At 40.1% G+C, this 21010-nt stretch overlaps 1 protein-coding gene across 1 annotated transcript in view; it reads right to left on the bottom strand.

Moving 5' to 3' along the window:
- LOC120128825 overlaps positions 1-21010 on the bottom strand; it is a 58181-nt gene that overhangs the window by 22595 nt on the left and 14576 nt on the right. The window contains 13 exon segments of the mRNA XM_039146449.1: positions 12216-12379; positions 12589-13078; positions 13163-13229; positions 13232-13512; positions 13683-13733; positions 13735-13795; positions 13798-14018; positions 14102-14186; positions 14282-14574; positions 15025-15128; positions 19946-20137; positions 20233-20342; positions 20345-20870. Of these exon segments, the coding sequence (XP_039002380.1) occupies positions 12216-12379; positions 12589-13078; positions 13163-13229; positions 13232-13512; positions 13683-13733; positions 13735-13795; positions 13798-14018; positions 14102-14186; positions 14282-14574; positions 15025-15128; positions 19946-20137; positions 20233-20342; positions 20345-20870 (2645 nt within the window).

Raw genomic sequence — 21010 nt, 5'->3', positions numbered from 1 at the left:
ATGGGAAAACACCAACCAAACAACCAACTGAGACAGCCGAGTTCATCCCACATTCTTAACACCCCCCCCCCACAACACCCTCCGAGGGAGATACAACGATGCCTTGAAGAAACTTTCCACCTAACCTTCTCAGCAATATAGAGCTAATTGATTCTAATTTTGTTTCCTGGAGGAATACAAATGATGGTTTCTTCCCTGCAACCATTCTTCTCACAGCTCTAGCTTTTTCCTTCCTACCCATACCCCATGCATTCCACGATACCACTGAAAACTAAGACATAATAAGATATTATAAATACCTGTCAATAACTGGGGAATTATCCCCCCCCCCAGCCCCCTATCTTTCCCCATCCTAGCCACCTTGTTGACTAAAGCTTTTCCCCGCCACTCGAAATGTGATGCCCAGCATGCTGCTAAAGTTCCACATGGCGTTCACCTCCTCAAAGTCCTCGTATCTTTGTGGTGATACAGAGGACGCGACATTGTCCTATTCCAAGACCCTCGATACCCTTCTGCTTCTTGATCTACTATAGACTTCTCAAAGAATCTGCTTTTGTTTTTCCCCACTGATGGCATGTCTACCTGACTGACAGCTCATGTTTGGAGAATGGTACTTAATGGAGGAAAGGGATCTAGACTGGGATCGACTTTGGACACCCACCGAACACTAGACTCTTCCAGAAGGATTCCTTAAGCAATTGGGTTCACTACCTTCTTCTCTCCTTACATCAACTCCTAGATTATCTCCTCCAATGAGCCAGGATATGATCAATTCATTTAAATTGGGGTCAACCCTTCTAGACCCACCATCTAAATTGTGTATAGAAATTGACCTATCTTGAGCGGGGATTGGGAGTAGTTATTTCCACTGACTGTGTGATCCCTATTTGTATCACAAACCAAACCCAAGCGAGAGGGGTCCACATAATCCTTATGTTCCCCACCCGATTCCACCGTTAATATGTTCTTCCTGTAATCCATCTGAAGAAGTAAATTCATGGCCATTCCCTATGCAACCTACATTCTTGTTCCCCTCTAACCATGTCTCCACCCTCTCTCTTGAGATGCCAAACTTGACTACTGAACTTCCTGACCCTCCAAGAGATGCCCACCTGTAGATTTTGATCACCATTTTGATTATCTTCCGAGGAGTTTTCCTCCCAAAAGTCTGTTGACTCATCCTTTAATTCTTCCCTACAAACATCTGGGACGCTTTCATTTATTTATTTATTTTTAATAAATAGGAGGCCTCATTAAAAAAACCCTTCGTATCCGTCAAACACCAAGAGTGGTTCAACGGACATTGGAAGGAGGAAAAGGGTGCCTTAATTTTTTTTCATAACCACCAAATACAAGAAGAGTACCGTACAACCAGACCCGTTGATGACTACCTCAGCAATGGGCTGCATTAACTCCATAAACACATCAATGACCATACCCTACTCAACATCTACCTCCTAAAAAACATACTACCACAAGCATACATCGAATTACCAGAAATGTGAACAATCCCAATACAATAAATTCAATAAAACAAATAAACCCCTCCAATTAGCCTATCCCCCGCTTAGCAAATTCATTCGCTTCCCAATTGACTGCACTCAACACATGTCGAACAGCGACACCTTTGTCAACCACAAACGAGGCAACATCTTTAACTATGGACATGAATAATGGGATGGAGACAGCAGGATTCTTTATCCAACCCACTGCCACAGCACTATCAGATTCCAAAATGAGCCTTCGGTTCGCCAACAAGCCCGCCTCCACAAACGCCAACCCTCTCTTCATTGCCATTAATTTCGCCAAAATAGGAGGGCCAGAACCAACACTTTTTGAGAACGAGCCCAACACCACCCCTATCTTTTTTTTATAGAAATAGGAGTCCTCGTTAAAAACCTCCCTCATAGTTGACTTTATAAAAGAGCAATTAGCGGAAGGAGTAAAAGAGTGCCTCAATTTATTAGATAGAGAACAATTACATAATACACCAATACACCTAGGGTAGCAAATTAATCAAAAACCATTATAAGCTCCCTAGAAAATACCCTTACAATCAACTGATCCCCTCCTTAGCTAATTTATTAGCCTCCCAATTACAGCCCCTATGAATCAATCTAACAATAACCGCCCTCTCTAAAACTAAGGACACAATATCCAAGACAAGGGAGCTGAAGAAAGGAGCAGACTTCAGCAACATAATCCAGTCAACACCACCCCTTTCTCATCTCTAAGCAACCCACCGATGCCACCCTTCAACCACAATCTATCCGTAACGCCATCCGCATTCACTTTAACAAAGCCTAGGGGAGGCGGCGACCAACTCACTATATTTGAGGGATTCTTTGCAGAACTCGAAACAAGATCAGCTAATGCAAGATCTCCCACTAGACTATTGAAAGACCACCAACACTTTTGGGAATTTTGAGGTAAACCAAGCTGGCACTCTATACCTCGTGAGAAAAGATAACACAGCAACGTGCAATTTCCCTTTGTTAAAAACGATCTCGTTCTACAATTTCCAAATCGTCCACAAAACGACACCTGGGATGAACCCCTATATGCTTGATCGAGGCACAAGATCAAACCATACGGAAATCAAATTTGCAAGACTGTCTGGAATTGTAAAAGATACCCGCTAAAGACACAAAAAACTTACCCATAATCCCCATGATACTTTACACGAGACAGATGAGACATCGTTTCCTGAACCATCCCGCAAAGCGGAAACAATGTGTCTTCAATCCCTTGCACCCCAGGCAACTACCTTTGCATTAAAACCATCACTTAAGATGACCTTCTGTATGAATTCAATATCATAGGAACGTTTTAAAATGCCAATCAAGGATAACTTGATCCACTCCCTCTTCTCCAGAGGAATGAAAACATTTAATGGACCATTCTTCTCCCCTCCACCACTCTTATTCTGGCTCTAAGGTCTCTCCAGCTTTCTACTCTTCCCCACCAGAGAGTCCTTATACGATCTTCCATCATAAAACTTACTGTAGATTATCTTTTTGTCGTCTGAGCTCCTAAGAAGATCATCTTACCTCACTTCAATCCAAAAAACAGTTAACTGAAGACATGGAGAGAGTGAGAGAGCGAGAGTGCAAGTTTTCTGATGGAAAAGTGAGTGAGGTCCATGGAGGGGGTACTTGGTCTGCGTTTGTTGATAATCTTAGTCGGAGAGTAAGCAGAAGAACATTAGGGGAACTTTTTAGTTATCATGGCAAAGTAATTAGCGTGTTCATTCCATTTATCAATAACAGACCGAAATATAAGGATTGCACGTTTGCGTTCGTTCACTTTGCAAGCAAGGAGGATCTATGCAATGCGGTGGAGAAGATGAATAATGTCAGGGTTGATGGGAAGATAATTTCTGTGTCAATAGCTAAATATGACAAGCTATCTGAGATGAAGAGTCGTGAAGGGTTTAGAGCAGGGGGTTCCAAAAGGGTAGAAGCAGGTGAGTTGAAAGGCAGAAGAATGATTTCTCCGGCACAAGTGGCAGAGAAAATGGAGAGGATGAATAGGTTCCTTGATGGGAGAACGTATAGAGACACGGTAGTTGGGGTGAAAAAAATTCCAGAGGGCCTTCAAGTAAGCAGTCAAGGGAATAAAAAAGAGAAGAAATCTTTGGAAGTCTTTATCCCGGTGGAAGATAGAATATGGTTGAAATCTTCACTTACTGGCATTTGTAAAGATATCTTTGAAGTTGACTTTGTGCAGAAAGCCTTAAGGAACGAAGGCTTCAATGCGAAAGTGATAAGGTGGGGTTTTGCAAAGAATGCGTGTCTTGTAGTTTTTCAGTCGGTCGAGGAGAGAAGAATTGCAATGGAAGAAAGATGGGAAGCTCTGTCATTTTGGTTTCAATTATTGGATCCGGTTGTGGACGAGGGGGGCATCCCATTAGCTTATTGTGCGATTTCAATGGTTGGTGTTCCATTAAATTGTTGGTCGGTCCCGTTCTTTTCTAGTTTAGCATCCAGATGGGGCAAGTTAGTTAGAATTCAAGATCAAACTGCACATAGAGTGGATTGCAGAGTGGCACAGTTGTTACTAAGGGTTGAGAGTCCATTTGATATTCCCGAACATGTCATCATCAATACATATGGGAGGAAGTTCATGATTAAAATTAAGGTTAAATGTGTGGAGGATTTTTTTCCTGAGTTAACAGACATGGAGGAAGAAGAAGTTGCAGAAGACCCATGGGAGAAAAGTTCTTCGGAATGGAGCAATGAAGAAGTGCAAAATGGACAGGAAGAGCAGGTGGGAGAGGAGCTGTCAAAATCCCAAAATAGGGTTGACGAATGGGTTAGAAGTTCCCAACCAGGGATACACACAAATACCGAGGGGGGTTTGAATTTAAACATAGGAATGGAAAATACGTTTGACCTGTGCAAAGATGTGACTGAGGCAGGTAATGTCTCCATCCAGCAGGAAAAGTCAGAAGAAGTTAATGAAGGGAGAGAAAATGGGAAACGTCTAGGAGATCCTCCCAATGAGCATGAGAAAGTTGATTGTGGGAGTGGGTTTCTTAGGGGCCTGATAGTATATGTGAGGAGTGGGCTGGATCAAGAGAAGGAGAGATTAAGCAAGGATTATTGTACTACTACAACAGGATTCAATGTTGTCCACTATCATACTTCCCTGCAGGAGGGGTCTGTTTCTGTGTCTGCTCATAAAAATTCTGGGAGTAGAGTGGGAAGGGGTAAGTGCAAACGTGTTTATTCACGATCAAGGAAGGGGGATCTAGGAGCCGTATTGGTACAAGTTCGGAGCATGCTTATAACAATGAGGAAGTGGATGGGGCAGAGGCTTTGGAGTGTTGGAACGTAAGTGAATTGTTAGGGGTCACATTCAGAGGGGGGAAAGAAGCTTTTATGAACAAAACGATTCCTTTGATAAAGGAGAGGGAAGTACAGGGGGGTAATTAAAGGGTGATGGATTTTAGGGTTATAGCTGGATATTGATGACTAGTTGGAATTTAATGTCTTGGAATATTAGGGGTTTGGGTAGGAGGGTAAAGGCTAGAGCTGTTAGGAGGGTTGTGGAGGAGAGAAAGCCTTTAGTTTTATCCATTCAGGAATCGAAAATGGAAGTGGTGAATCAATCGGTAGTGAGGAAAATGGGAGGAAATTTGTTGACAGCTACGGCAGTTTCAGCAGCTGAAGGTTCTGTTGGTGGTCTGATTACTTTGTGGAATAAAAAAGTGTCAGGTTCAAGAGGAGATCATTCATAGGAGATTTGTAGCAGTTAAGGGTACTATTGATGAGGTACTAGGGTCTTGCTGGTTCATAAATGTGTATGGACCGAGTGTGGAGTCAGAGAAGGAGGCGTTCTTCGGGGAGCTGCTTTTATTTCTGGAGAATTTAGACAGTCCAGTCTGTCTCGGAGGGGACTTCAACGTGTTTATGTCACAGGAGGAGAAGATTACAGGTGCAGCGAATTTAGCTTCAATGTTTGCTTTCAGAGAATTTGTGAGTAAAGCTAATCTAGTGGATTTGCCTATGGTTGGAGGTCGATTTACATGGTGCAACAATAGAGAAATTCCAACTTATGAGAGACTAGATCGGTTCTTAGTGGATCAAAGTTTTTTATCAGTGTTCCCCATGATAACACAAAAACTCTTAGAAAGGTTTGTTTCAGATCATAACAGCATCTTACTGGAAAATAGGGGATGGAATTGGGGACCGAACCCGTTTAAATTATTTAACTATGTCATGGAAGAGGAGGGTTTTTGTAGAATGATGGAGGGAGAGCTGCACAAGCTATGTAGAGTGGAGAATAGACAGCCGATTTCTACTGTATTAAAAGAGGTGCAGGAAGCAGTGAAGAAATGGTCTAGGAAGGGGTATTTAGAGTTTCCCGGGAGAATAAATAGGTTGGAGAAAGGAATTCATGAAAAGGAACTTCAATTGCAACAAGGTCTCCCCATGGTGTCTATGAAGAATTTAGTGGAAGCAAAGAAAGAGCTGTGGGACTTGTATAAAAAAGAAGAATCGATTTGGCTACAAAAGTCAAGATTGAAGTGGAGTTTGGAAGGGGATAAGAACACTAGATTTTTCCACCAATGTGCAAGAGGTAGAGGAAGGAGAAATGGTATCAAATCCATCAAAGTAGACAATGAAGACATTTCAGACCCAGAATTAATTAAAACTTCAGTGGTGCATTTTTTCAAGGGGTTGTTTAATCAAGAAAATATATTAGAAGTGGAGGAACTGGACCTGGATTTTTTACAACTCTCGGAACAGCAGAGATTGGCCCTTGAGAAGCCTTTTTCTGAAGAGGAAATTTGGGGTGTAATTGCTAACTCGGATAGTAACAAAGCACCTGGCTCGGATGGACTGAATTTAGGTTTTTTCAAGAAGTTCTGGTCAAGTTTGAAGGAAGTTCTGTTGCTGTTTTTTAAGAAATTTTATGAGGGAAAGGGCTAGGATAATGACACCAATCACTCTTTCCTTTCTCTTATTCCTATGAAGGCCAATCCGGAGGGGTTAGAAGATTTTAGGCCAATTAGCCTAGTTGGGGGTTTCTATAAAATTCTTTCAAAAGTACTAGCGAGAAGGTTAAGCTTGTGTATTAGTGAAGTTATTAGTCCATCTCAATTTGCATTTATACCGGGGAGACATTTTGGATTGTTCGTTTATAGCAAATGAGGGCATTGAGTGTTGGAGGAAAAAAGGATTGAAGGGAGTTGTTTTTAAGGTGGATTTCAAGAGAGCCTATGATTCGGTTGATTGGAGGATATTGGTGAAAATAATGAGCAAAATAGGGTTTGGAGATAGATGGGGTTTTTGGATGTACAAGTGTATCTCAACAGCTTCCATTTCGGTTTTGGTAAATGGCACACCTAGAGAGATATACACTACTAGAGGATTAAGATAGGGCTGTTCATTATCTCCTATGTTGTTCAATTTGGGAGGCGAACTGTTACATCTAATGTTGGTGAAAGCAGTGAACAAAGGGTTGTTTTCGGGTTTTGAATTAGGCTCGATGGGTCGGTCTTTCATGTTATCACATTTGCAATTTGCGGATGACTTAATAATTTTTAGCAAGGCATCTACTCATGATTTGGTGAATATTAGAAGGGTGCTTTTAATTTATGAATTGTTGGTGGGGCTGAAGTTGAATTTGAATAAGAGCAGAATTTTTGGAATCAATGTGGGGGAGGAGTTAGCTTCTTGGGCCAAGGAAATAGGTTGTGCAAGAGGAGCTTTTCCATCGGAGTATTTAGGTCTACCGTTAGGGGCTAAGAGGAATTCTTTTTCTTTGTGGGAATCGGTGGTACAAAAATTTTATAATAGTTTGCCTGGGTGGAAGGCAAAGTCTTTATCTTTGGCTGGACGGGAAGTTTTGGTTAAATCAGTGTTGTGCTCTCTTCCAATTTATTACCTTTCTATTTTTAGGATCCCTATTAGTGTTCTCAATAAATTAAATTCTATCATGGCGTCTTTTCTTTGGGGGGGATTGACAGAAAAAAAGATCCATTGGGTTAAATGGGAATTGGTGTGTAAGCCAAAGAAGTTGGGGGGTTTGGGAATTCCAAATCTATTGCTTTTAAACAGGGCTCTTATGGGGAAGTGTGGAAATTTGCTGCAGAAAAATCCTCTTGGTGGAAAACAGTGGTCTGTTGTGTAAACAATATGGATCCAAATTCAATGATGATCCGGAATACTTGGACAACACGTACTTCTTGGATTTGGAGAGGAGTTGTAAAGAAATTCTTTTCAAGTGATGCATTTGGGGATTGTTTTAGGAAAAGTTTGTGTGTTAGAGCTGGGAATGGAGAATCAGTGTAGTTTTGGCATGATGTATGGTTGGGTACGGTTCCTCTGAAAGATAGGTTTCGAAGGTTATTTGCTCTGTCGAACAACAAAGGGGGGAAGGTTGCAGAGTTCAGGCTGTATAATGATTTGGGTGGGGTCTGGGATATTCAGACAAGAAGGAATCTGGTGGATTGGGAGGTTGAACAGTGGCTGCAGCTTATCTCTCTCTTGAACAGTTACTCATTATCATTAGTTGAGGAGGACTGTTGGGTTTGGTTGGGAACTGGTGAAGGCTGTTTTACAGCAAAATCATGCATGCAATTGTATTTTGATAGAGAGGGTAATGATGAAGTAGAAGGTAATTGGGAAAGATATGTTTGGAAGGGGGTAGCTCCACCACGAGTGGAAACCTTTGTTTGGCAACTTGCTCATCACAGAGTAGTGGTGAAGGAGGAACTGCTAAAGAGAGGAGTTACTGGGGTGGAAGACACTGTGTGCTCTTTGTGCAGGAAGTGTAATGAGTCGGTCTCACATTTGTTTCTGCACTGTGATGTGGTGTGATAGAGAGGGTAATGATGAAGTAGAAGGTAATTGGGAAAGATATGTTTGGAAGGGGGTAGCTCCACCACGAGTGGAAACCTTTGTTTGGCAACTTGCTCATCACAGAGTAGTGGTGAAGGAGGAACTGCTAAAGAGAGGAGTTACTGGGGTGGAAGACACTGTGTGCTCTTTGTGCAGGAAGTGTAATGAGTCGGTCTCACATTTGTTTCTGCACTGTGATGTGGTGTGGGACCTGTGGGTTAAGTTCTTAAAGTACTGGAATGTTTGCTTTGTGGTTCCGGCTAAGTTGATGGAATTCTTAATTGTGTGGGATGAGTTAGTTCCAAGATCTTTCATATGGAAGTTTATCCCTAGGGTTGTGTTGTGGTCGGTTTGGAAATGTAGGAATGAGGTGATTTTTTAGCAAGGGAAGGTTGATTCTGCGTTGTTGTTCTTCATTACAAGCTTCAGAATTGTTTCGTGGTTTGGAACTTCATTTAAGGATGTCCATATTCCTTTCGATTCCTTGATGGGGGACTTAAAATTAGCAGACTGTAATGGTAATTTGAATAAGAGGACTTCTCCTCCTTCTAGTTGGAGTCCTCCTCTGGAAGGTTTTTTAAAAGTAAATGTTGATGGTGCAATGGTCAAAGGTTGGGATAAGGGGGGAATTGGTGGATTGATTAGGGATGGGAGTGGTTCGGTGCTTGGGTCGTTTTCAAAGAAGGTAGGGGGAGGTCCTCCTTTACTTGCAGAGCTTTTGGCGATCAAAAGAGGGTTGATTCTTACTGAGGAAGTTGGTTACAGTCCAAGCCAGAGGATTATTTTGGAATCAGATTCGACTAATGCTCTAATATCTTTCTTTAAAATGCCTTACAAAGTTGGGAATAAATTAAACTCCTTAAAGGCCAGATTTTTATGGGGTGACAGTGCGGATAAAAGGAAGATCCACTGGGTTAGTTGGGGTACAGTTTGCAAACCAATGAACAGTGGTGGCTTGGGGTTCTTGACTTGAATGTTTCTAATCGGGCATTATTGGGGAAATGGGTGTGGAAGTTCGCAAATGAAAAGGAATCCATATGGAAAAGAGTGTTATGTAGTAAGCAAAATATTAGTAGTAATACTATGTCTATTAGTAAGGTCATTTCTCCAAAATCTTCTTGGAATTTGAGAAGTATTGCTAATAATTTTTTGAAGAATGATTCGGCGGGTGAGTGTCTTAGATCATTTTTGAAGTTGCAAGTAGGCAATGGTAAGTCCATATCTTTTTGGACTGATCCATGGGTGGATGAGGTTCCTTTAAAAATTCTTTTCCCTAGAATTTTTGCACTCTCTACTAACAAATAGGGTAAGGTTGTTGATTTTGGAAGCTTTGAGTTGAATGGTTGGCAGTGGAACATTATTACTAGGAGGAATTTGTCTGATTGGAAATTGGAACAATGGTTGGATTTGATGATGAAATTAAAGGAAATAAAACTCACTGATTCGGTTGAAGATTTTCTCTCTTGGTCTGCAAGTGGTGATGGGTTATTCTCAGTAAAATCGTGCAGGAAAGCTCTTGGTAAGGAAGTTGGGGGTATTGATTTGTGATCAAAAGGGGTGTGGTTGGGTTTGTCTCCGCCTCGTGTAGAAGCTTTCCTATGGCAGTTAGCTTACCAGAAAGTTGCAGTTAAAATGGAGTTAGTGAAAAGAGGAATGTCCTTAGAAGAAGATATTCTCTGTCCTTTCTGCATGGAACATGAGGAATCTGTGCAACACTTATTCATTTCGTGTTTTGTAGTTTGGGAACTATGGAATAAACTGGCAAGCTTCTGGGACTTGTCTATTGTGCTACCACAGGACCCTCCTTCCTTACTTAATTTGTGGGAGAGTTTGAGGTTGAATTCATTGATTTGGAAGTTTATCCCGGGAGTCATTTTTTTGGTCTATTTGGAAAGCAAGGAATGCGATTGTGTTTGAAGGTTTAAACCTTGATAGGCTGTCTCTCTTTTTCCTTGTGAGATTTAGGTTATCTAAATGGTTCCTAGCCAAGTATCCTAAATTCCCTATTCAGGAAGATCTGCTAATTGGGGATCCATCACTTGCTGATGGTATTTCTGTTCCTAAACCTAAGGATCATTCTGTTATTGGTTGGCTTCCTCCACCTGTTGATTTCTTAAAGATGAATGTTGATGGAGCTGTGAGGTTAAATGACTCGATTGGAGGTATTGGAGGCATTTTAAGGGACTGGAATTGCTGCACTCTTTTGACTTTTTCAGAGAATATTGGTCAAGGTCCCCCACCAGTTGCAGAGTTAAAGGCTATTAAAAGAGGCATCGAAATTTTTCTAGCTTCAAGTTGTTCTGCTGCCAGTAGATTGGTTGTTGAGAGTGATTGTAAGTCAGCAGTGGAGTGGATTCACACCCCGTCTTTGGCACCAGTTTTCATGTTGCCTCTTGTTAAAGAAATTTTGTTGATCCTTTCTGAAAAGGTGGTTTTAATTAGGTTAATTCCAAGGTTTTGTAATGGGGAGGCAGATAGTTTAGCAAAGCAGGGGATCGGTTGATTGTATGTTTTAGTTATAGTTTATTTTTCTATGGCTGTAGGTTCTTGAAGTAGTTGAAGTTGTTAAGTCTAATGTAAAATCATCTGTTGTATTGTTAAGTCTTATGTAATTCCGGTTTGGTAAAAATGAGGCACTCTTTTCCTCCCTCCACTACTTGATCCTTTCTGTTAGGAAAGGGTCAACTATGAGGGAGGTTTTTAACGAGGCTTCCTATTCCTATAAAAAAAATCATTGGTGACGGATATAGCTACTCGTGTGGAAATGAAGGGTATTATTACAAGGCATATTCCGAGAGCTGCAAATTGGGAAGCGGATGAATTAGCAAAAGCTGGTATAGGTTGATTTTTGGGTTTCTATTGTGGTTAGAGGTGTTATATCTTGGCTGTTTTTTAAGGGAGTTGTTAGGGTGCGTTATGTATCCACAGTTGTGGCTTAAAGGTTATATTGTTAGTAGTTAGTCATGTAGGTGTGGAGGTGTATTATGGTTCTCGTTAATAAAAGTTAGAGACACTCTTTTCCTTCTTCCTATGCCCTTCATGTTATGTTTATATTATAACATGTAGGGTATGAAGGGGGTTTTTAATGAGGCCTTTTTTATAAAAAAAAAAAAGCCCTTTTGATACTTTGCTACCCCTGCCGAAATTCTCTTCCCATAGATCAAGGCATTGTTTGCCTGGTCAACAAGGTAGAGCAGATCTTTCTATCTCGCAAAAAAAATGAAAGCAATAGTTACATCCCTGTATTTGGGTCTCTTGTTGACAAGGGGATGAAAACCTTAATGACCTTACCATGGTGGTTAAAGAACTCATATTATCAATGAAAGCTATCCAGTTCGCTCCAGTGGGAAGCGAACCATTTATTAGACTCATGACGTATTGGAGCTCTTATTTGCTGGCAGTTACTTATTGTCAGAATCAGCCGTGTAGAAGTCTCATTTATTAGACTCATGTTGTATGTAAAAGTGTTTTTAAGTCTTATGTAACTTGGCTTTCATTAATAAATTGAGGTACTTTTCCTCCTTCCGCTAGTTGGGCCTTACCTTACGGATAAGATCCACTAAGAGGGAGGTTTTTAATGAGACCTCCTATTCCTATCAAAAAAAAAAAGTCTCATTTGTTGTTTAGAAGCCTTTTATGATTGGAGCAAAGGAGATCAAGCTAGAAAACTCAAAATTTAATAGAATGAACTTACAGAATCTAGAATGGACTATCACTTATATCTTATTCACCACAAGAGAGCTAAAACACAGTCCAAAAACTATATTTTTTGGATAAGTTAACTAAACATGCCAGACAGCCGAGTGATGCTAACTGTGGTATTACATTTGGTTAGATCACTAGATGCATCATAAGAAAAATTACCTTAAAAACCCATCCATTGGCTCGACAATCGGTTCCCATGATTCGTATTTATCATTATATGACCTGGCAGCCAAAGAGAAGCTAACAGTAGTATTTGAGTACTCAGGTCTTCCATGTAAACTGAATGCGATTCCACTCAATGATATATTGAACAATGGAACCACCTGCATCATGTCACGTATATAACCGTTTGAATTAAACCAGAAGTAAATTTATCACAGATAGTGGTGGTTAATACTTTGGCAAGTCCAATTACAACGTGAGAAACTTATTTATTGGAAACTGGAAGGGTTTGGGCTTAAACATTTTCAGAGCTAAAAAGAACCATAGATCACCAAGCTACCATAGAGGAACTTCAAATAAAATAACCTACCAGGCCACCATAGTCATCAAAAAGGGCAGCAGAAAAGGTCCTTATTTCAGCATCAATGACAGTATCATCTGAACCACTGTGCAAATATGGATCTGCTAGCTTTAGAGCAAACCTTCTTGGAGGTTTTCTGGATCCAGCACGGACAAAAAAAGTCCCCAAGTCATTAGCAACAACCCAGATGCTAAATGGTACTGTGCCAAACTTGGCATCTGTTGGGTCCAAAACACTTTCTTCCAAAAATTGATCACCAGTTACCATATCACTCCGCATGCATCTTAATGTGCAAAAATCTTGTTGCTTTGGTGTCCCCTTAGATGCAATACAACCTAACGAAACATAACCTGGAGGGGCTTGAGGCAACCAAAAAGAGACACTCTCCATTCCTCTCTGTTTCTTTATCTGTCCAACTGGCTGGAAGCCTGAAGGTGCTTTGAAAAGATCTTCATCTTCAGCATCATGAAGAACAATGCATGTATTTGGAGGCTCGTACCTGACACACAAAAAATTAGCAATCATCAATGTTTATAAATTATACAACACATCCAAAATCAATCCATTATTAAATATCACGAACCCTTGAACAGCAATATCGCCAAAATACACCATTCCTTGGGGAACCAATGGACGCCATATGGATAGTTCTTCCTTGAGCTTGAATTTCTATTCCACCACACCAACCTAAAACTAGCAACAGCTTCAAACCGCCGACCAGAATTTACAACAATTGAATGATCTGACTGTTGATTGCTGATGCGACCAGATACAGCAGTTTGGATATCTGAACTTCTAGATGCTTTTGGGTATACTTCAGGAGACATAATAATTACATGGCGTAATTCATATGGTCTAGCTAGCAAACTAAGATTCGTTGGTTCTGCTGGCAAGAAGGTCCCAAGAGAATTATCCACGCGCCAAAATGCCAGACTGCATGGATATTCGCAATACACAAGTAGCATATTGGAAGTAACTTCATTAGGAAATTTGTTAACATAACAGTACTAGCAATCCATCAAAAATAAATAAAAAACATGTGCCCATTAGGATATACAGGTAACTGAATTCATGATAGAAAGAAGATTTATTATTAAACATACCAACTGGTATCACTGGTGGTAATGCAGTCCCTGAGTGAACAAGGAGAAACAAGAATTCAAGATGCAGAAAATTGAAGATGGTGGTGGTTGCAACTTCCCAGGGGAAACCACAAACCTAATGCAACATAACCTTCAGGTGCTTCAGGGAACCAAACAGAACAGCAGATTTCTCCCTCACCAAGCACCCCATTTGACAATGTTTTGGAATCGAGTTCAAATTCATCAGAGATGCCTCCAGAATCTAAAGGCGGCCAAATTTGTTTAAAGGATGTGGGTCTCTTGACTGGCACATAGTTGGTGTTTACAGCAAGAACTCCTTTTGTAGGTGGTTTGTCCCTGTCATGTGAAGCCCATCAGTATCAAAGTACAAAGAGAAGTACAATAACTTTAAAAAAAGGCATAGTTAAGAGTCCACCGACAATGGTGTCAAATAGTCGCCAAGAACAGCAAAGCCAACAGGTGCACGAGCTCTCCAAAAGGCATATATCTGGTCATTGTTGGGATCTGTAAAGCACGCTAAGGCAATAAGTCACCATGTGAAACTTCAAACAAATTCAGTTCGTTCAACATTGGATTTAAGAAGAGAAAAAGAAATGGGCATACTTCTAATGTTCCAACTCTGTCGAACTGGGAACAACAGACAGTCATTTCCCTTGACGTTCTCCTTAGAAAGGCCAAAATATCTTCTTCAACAGCTAAAAACAGTCTAAGGATGCTGAATGAAAAATTCATGAATATGTCTGAAACAGATAAATGAATATTTGTCTTTCCAGATGCATTAGAATACTTAATGGAGGTGTCAAAAGGCTCCAAAATTCTGACTCCATTACTCTCCATTGTCAAGCCAAGAGCATTTGAAGTCATCTCAACAGTATCACCTTTCAGAATAAGCCTGCAGAAGTATGTGGTATCAGAATATCTACTGTCATATTGTCAAGAGTTCATTACAAGTTAAAGCTTCATTCCTAGGCCACATTACTCTTGCTCTACATTTGATATCGAAGGAAACTAAAAATTCTATTTTGATGTCTGAACACTTTAAGAAGTGCTTACAAGCATTCAAATTTCAACCACCATTTGATCATGAAAATTATACCAGCTACAAATTTTATACACCAAAAATCATACAATGATCATGCTATTATTCTGAGAATAAAGGGATTTAACACAATTTATATTGAAAAAAATGGTTATCAAATATGAACATTGAATATGCACTATAGTTCAGACTTTAGAATATAAACAAATCTATAGAGAGAATGAAGTAGAGTCTGCATTGAGCATTGAGAAGAAATAAACATAAGGCTTGTGATTGAAGATGAGAAAAGTAAAAAAGAACCACCTTCCAAAAGCATCCAACTGGGTATGCAAAAGTTTGTTAGACAAGACTGAAGATTCTCCCACATCTTTTGATGCATTATAAAAGGTCAGTTCTGGACCAATTGCCTGCACAAGGTAAAATTATTCATGGGCACCTATCGAAATTTTAATGTCATAGAGATTAAATGTCACTTTAAATCAATCATAACTGATAGCAATCATGTCACATTCAGAATATAACATGTGAAGCATATGTGAGCAGGGGGAACAATAACATATGATCACTTCATTGGAAGCCTTGACATCAATTACAGTACACAAACGCAAGTCAGCATTTAGACTTCGACAATGAAGATGATTCATAGTCAATCATAAACAATAGCAAGATACACACATTCAGTCATGCTTTGCAATAGTTGCAACCAACATCATGGTATCATTATGCCAGAAGCGGCCATGTTAGTCGTCGTCATCTCATTTTTTCAGGTGTCTTTTTTTTTTTTGATAAGAATGACAGGCCTCCTTAAAAACCTCCTTCTTGATCAAAGAAGGAGGAAAAGAGTGCCTTAGAAACTTTATTACTCCTCCGAAATTACATAAGATTTAACGTAGACACCATACTGAAAAAACACAACAGACTAAGCTACTCAACATAACCGAAAACCTAAACTCAAACGATAAAACGCACTGGAAACGACTAAACATCAACCAATTCCCATCTTTGCTAAACTATCAGCCTCCCCATTACACACCCTTGGAATCAGTCTAATAGAGTGCACCCTGTCCGTGATAAAAGATGAAATCTCTTTAACTAATGGGAGGATAAAAACTGGGGCCATAGCTGGTGTATGGACCCATTCCACAGCCGACTTACAGTCACTTTCCACAATCAACCTTCCAACCTTAACCCAACAAGAAGACATATAGATTTCAATGCCTCTCTTAATAGCCTTTAACTCAGCAACGGCGGGGGACCCTGACCTACATTTTCTGAAAAAGTCAGAAGGGAGTTGCTATTCCAATCTCTCAAAATACCTCCTATACCTCCATTTGAGCCATCAAGTCTAACAGCTCCATCGACATTCATCTTCAAAAAATCCATAGGGGGTGGAATCCAGCGAGAAACCTGAAAATTGTAAATGTTGAGAGCTTTAATACCATCTGCAAGAGATGGATCACCAATCAGCACATCCTCCTGAATAGGACACTTAGGATACTTGGCTAGAAACCATTTAGATAACCTGAATCTAGCAATAAAACAGAGACATCCTATCCAAGGGGGAACCATCGAACACCATTGCATTCCTAGCTTTCCATATCGACCAAAATACTACTCCCGGGATAAATTTCCAAATCAACGATTTCCCCCCTCAGCTCACCCCAAGAACATAGCAAAGAAGGTGGATCCTTTGGAAGGACTAAGGCTATTTCCCAATAGCTTGCTATCTTGTTCCAAAGTTCCCAAACAACATCACATGAAATAAATAAATGCTGAACTGATTCCACCTGTTTTTTACAAAACGGACATAAAATTTCATCCCCTAGCTGCAAACCTCTTTTCACCAACTCCTCTCTCACTGCCACTTTCTGATGAGCTAGCTGCCACAGGAAGACTTCAACACGAGGAGGAGATAAACCCTGCCACACCCCTTTTACCCATAAATCGGACTCCCCAGACACCTTGCCGAGTTCCTTTCTACAAGATTTCACTGAAAACAGTCCATCCCACTTGCAGACCAAGAAAGAAAGTCTTCAACTGAATCAGTCAGTTTAAAGTCCTTCAGTTTTGTCATTAAATCCAGCCACTGATCCAACTCCCAGTCACACAAATTCCTTCTGGTATCGATGTTCCACACCCAACCGTTCGAATCTGAACTTCCAAACTCAGCGACCATACCCCATTTATTTGTTGACAACGCATACATCTAGGGAAAAGATATTTTAAAGGAGACTCATCAGCCCATGAATCCGTCCAAAATGCAATAGACTTTCCATTTCCCAGTTTCAACTTGGAGTTAGATCTGATACGTTCACCCTCCGAGTCGTTCTTCAAGAAATTGTTGGCAATCCCTCTCCAAATCCAAGAAGATTTGGGCGAAAAAACCTTACAAATAGACATGGAATTACTACTTACCTTGTGCCTGCAACATAACACACTTTTCCACAAAGTATTTTTTCATTGGCGAACTTCCACACCCATTTTCCCAAAAGAGCCCGATTAGATATGTTCACATCAAGAACACCAAGGCCACCACAATTTAGAGGCGTGCAGACTGATTTCCAATTAACCCAGTGTATCTTCCTTTTGTCCTCATTATCCCCCCATAGGAAACTGGCCATTAAAGAATTAAGCTTCTTACCAATTTTACAAGGCATTCTAAAAAGAGATAAGAAGAATATTGGTAGGGATGTTAACACCGACTTTAATAAAACTGTCCTGCCCGCCAATGAGAGACAATTAGCTTTCCAGCCGGCTAGTTTGGAACTAAAATTCTTGAAAACTGGATCCCATAAGGCTTCTGAGTTTTTCTTAGCACCTAGAGGAAGTCCCAAGTAATCTGTTGGAAGAGAATCAATAGAGCAGCCCACCGAAGATGCCCATTCTGATAAAACTTCCTCTTCCACATTAATACCAAATAGCTTACTCTTAGCTAGATTAAGATGCAACCCTGTCATAACACTAAAAATCCTCAATACTCTCTTGACATTTTTAATCTGGGAGAGAGATGCTTGACAGAAGATGATCAAGTCATCTGCAAATTGTAGATGTGTCAATCGAACAGAATTTTCAGATTCCCCAATAACAAAGCCTTGAAACAGACCCCTGTCCACTGCTTTAGATATCATCAAATTAAGCAGCTCACCTACAATGTTAAACAGTAGCGGAGATAAACTGCACCCTTGCCTAAGTCCTTTGGCCATGTGGAACTCTTCCGATGGAGACCCGTTTACGAGAACTGAGATTGAAGCTGTGAAATACACTGAGATATCCACGACAACCATCTCTTACCAAAACCCATCTCTGACATTATTCTAATTAAAATTGGCCATTCCACGGAATCATAAGCCCTACGAAAATCTACTTTGAAGGCAACCCCTTTTAACCCTTTTTTCCTCCAGTAATCAATCCCTTCGTTTGCTATAAAAGCACAATCCAGCAACTGTCTCCCTGGTATAAACGCAAACTGAGAGTGACTAATAATATCACCAACACAACAACTCAGTCTCTTCGAAAGAACTTTAGAAAGTATCTTGTAAGCTGCCTACAAGGCTGATTGGTCTAAATTCCTCTACACTGTCCGGATTAAGCTTCTTCGGAATAAGTGTGATAAAAGCATGGTTTTACCGTGCTCCCATTTCCTTCCAAAATAGAATCTTCAAAAAATTTCAACACGTGCTCCTTTAAAATCGGCCAGCAGTTTTTAAAGAAACCCATGGTGAAACCATCTGGTCCTGGAGCTTTAGAGCTGTCTGATGAGACTATAGCTTGCCAAATTTCCTGTTCTAAGAAGTGCTCTTCAAGCTTCTTAGACTGATCCCCTGATAGCTTAGCAAAATCCAGTAGTAAATCCTCCGTTTCCAATGTTGAATTGGAATTATAGGCTGCCTTGAAAAATTCTGAAATATGTACCTTTAATTGTTGAGGATCTGAAACCACACTCCATTATCTTCAAGCTTAAGATTTCATTTCTTTTGCTTCTGTTCAGAGCAGACAGATGAAAAAACCTTGTGTTCCTATCCCCCTCCTTGATCCATCTTGCCCTTGACTTCTGAAACCAGATGCTTTCTTCTGTCCTATACAACCTCCATAGATTTGTCCTACACAGCCTCAACTGATCCCACTCCTGCTTCGAAAGAATTCCACCTTGAGCTATAAGATCCAATTCATTAATTTTCCTCTCTAAATCAGAAATCGACTCAGGGATCCCAGTAAATTTACTGCTGGACCAATTTCTGATTGAATTTTTAGTACCTTTTAAGATACTGAAATACCCTTTTATTATTTCTCCCCCTCATAGCAAGCATTGAGATTTAACCAATTCCTCAAATCCTTCCTCCTCTAGTAAATAATTAAAAAACCTGAATGGTTTCGGTCCCCAATTAACAGCTTTGTCCTCTAATGAGACAGGATTATGATCAGATAGGGATTTAGGCAAGAGACTTTGCACTACATTTGGAAAACATGACAGAAACGTCCCAGAGATTAAGAACCTGTCTAGTCTTTCCCAAGTCGAGTCTTCTCTATTATTGCACCAAGTATACCTTCCTCCCACCAACGGTAGATCAATTAATTTTCAGGTGTCTTTTATGATTAGAAAGATAAGTCTTATGAGTATATATAATCTAGTCAAGATAGCATAGTAATCCAAAAAGTTATGAAACTTTTTTTTTGGGGGGGGGTGGTGGTGGTGACTGCAATTTTACCTTTCTTTCAAATACATATGAAACATAAATGAAGACCTTATATTTAAGGGGAGAAGCCAGGACACCTGCTTGGCCCCCTTAGCTTCATCTCTGAATAGTACTCGGATTTATCACATTGAAACCAATAAAGTTCTCTATACACAAGCCTGGCGGCTCAAAGATTGCAACATGTTGATTTGGTAACTTTTGAAACGTTAACGGAAGCACCAAGAAATATGCCAAGAACCATACCACATATGGTTTCAACCACACCCTTTTGGCGGATAAAGAGGGCACCATACCTCGAAAGCCTAGGATCTCTATCCAAAACCCACTTCATCCTTGCCACTAAAATAAAGTGAAATCTAGTGGCTTTTCTACCAACCAACTGAAAACAGGAATATCCTTTCGGTTTCCGGCAAATCATTGACCAAAACACACCTTGATAACTAGCTAGCTTTATGAACAAACTATAAAACACAAATGGAAATCCAAAATATAAATAAACAAAAAGGGAAAGAAACAACCAACCAACCAACCTGAAACTCAATGATAAACTCTGCAGATCTGTCAACAACGGCATTTTGAGGTGTGATGTGATTAGCAATTTCCCTTGAAGTATCCACTTCAAGATCTTCCTCTCCTCCCTCTAAGTAGACCAGATCATCCTTCGAAGCACAGTAGCCACTGTTGGTTCCCAGGGAAATACATGAATCTAAATAATGCCCATTCTGCACCAAGATAATGGTAGTTAAGGATTAGTCCATTCTCAGAAAAGATGTTCATTCATTACGACAAACAAAAAAAGATGTGTTCAAACATATACCTTGATAAGAACATTCTTAAATTGCAACTTTTTCCCATTTCCCACATATATCAAAGCCTCATTACTAGGTGCAGCAAGATCAACTCCTTCCCTATCTTTTAAATGCAATACCCACCATTACCATCATAAATAAAATGATCGAACTTTTCATCATCAGCAACTAAAGGTTTCAAAGGAGAGAGTGAGAACTGAGCAGATGGCTGTGCGTATGTTGGTTTATCTAGAATAATAGCATCTGCCATATGCAAGGACTTCTTATCTTCTTCATTTGTCATCATGGTGCCAACTGTTGGAACAAAGAACTCGACAAGTGCCAGCAGAAAATCAAGTGCTACAAGCAACTGAGGCTTCTGGATACAAACGGAAACAGATGTTGACAATTTACTAAATTTCGCATCAACAAGAAGCATCGTAGGACGTGGTTTGATATAATTCTCTTTTGTATTGTTTGCATTGGATATGTTCTGGTCATTGGTATCAGCAACAGAAAATAGAGGGTTCTTTGGCATTGCTATTGCCAACTTAAACTCTTCTCTGGTTCCCACACGGTTATCAATCACAGTGAAACCCTTAAGACTTGCTGATAGAATACCTTCGTCTAAAGTATTAGACATGTAGAGAAGCCAGGCATCACTTGCCTGCATGACAAAGAGGAAAAAACAACCAGGACGTGCAAACAATTTACTATAGCATGAACAATTAACTCAAAAGCCAGATGTCTTATTCACTTTGAAAGCTTTAAAACTCAACATTCATCAGAAAGAACAAATGAAATGAT

Source organism: Hibiscus syriacus, unplaced genomic scaffold (assembly GCF_006381635.1).
Source record: "Hibiscus syriacus cultivar Baekdansim isolate YM2019G1 unplaced genomic scaffold, ASM638163v2 tig00110482_pilon, whole genome shotgun sequence".
NCBI classification, from domain to species: domain Eukaryota; kingdom Viridiplantae; phylum Streptophyta; class Magnoliopsida; order Malvales; family Malvaceae; genus Hibiscus; species Hibiscus syriacus.
This window is presented reverse-complemented; position numbering and strand designations above follow the sequence as displayed.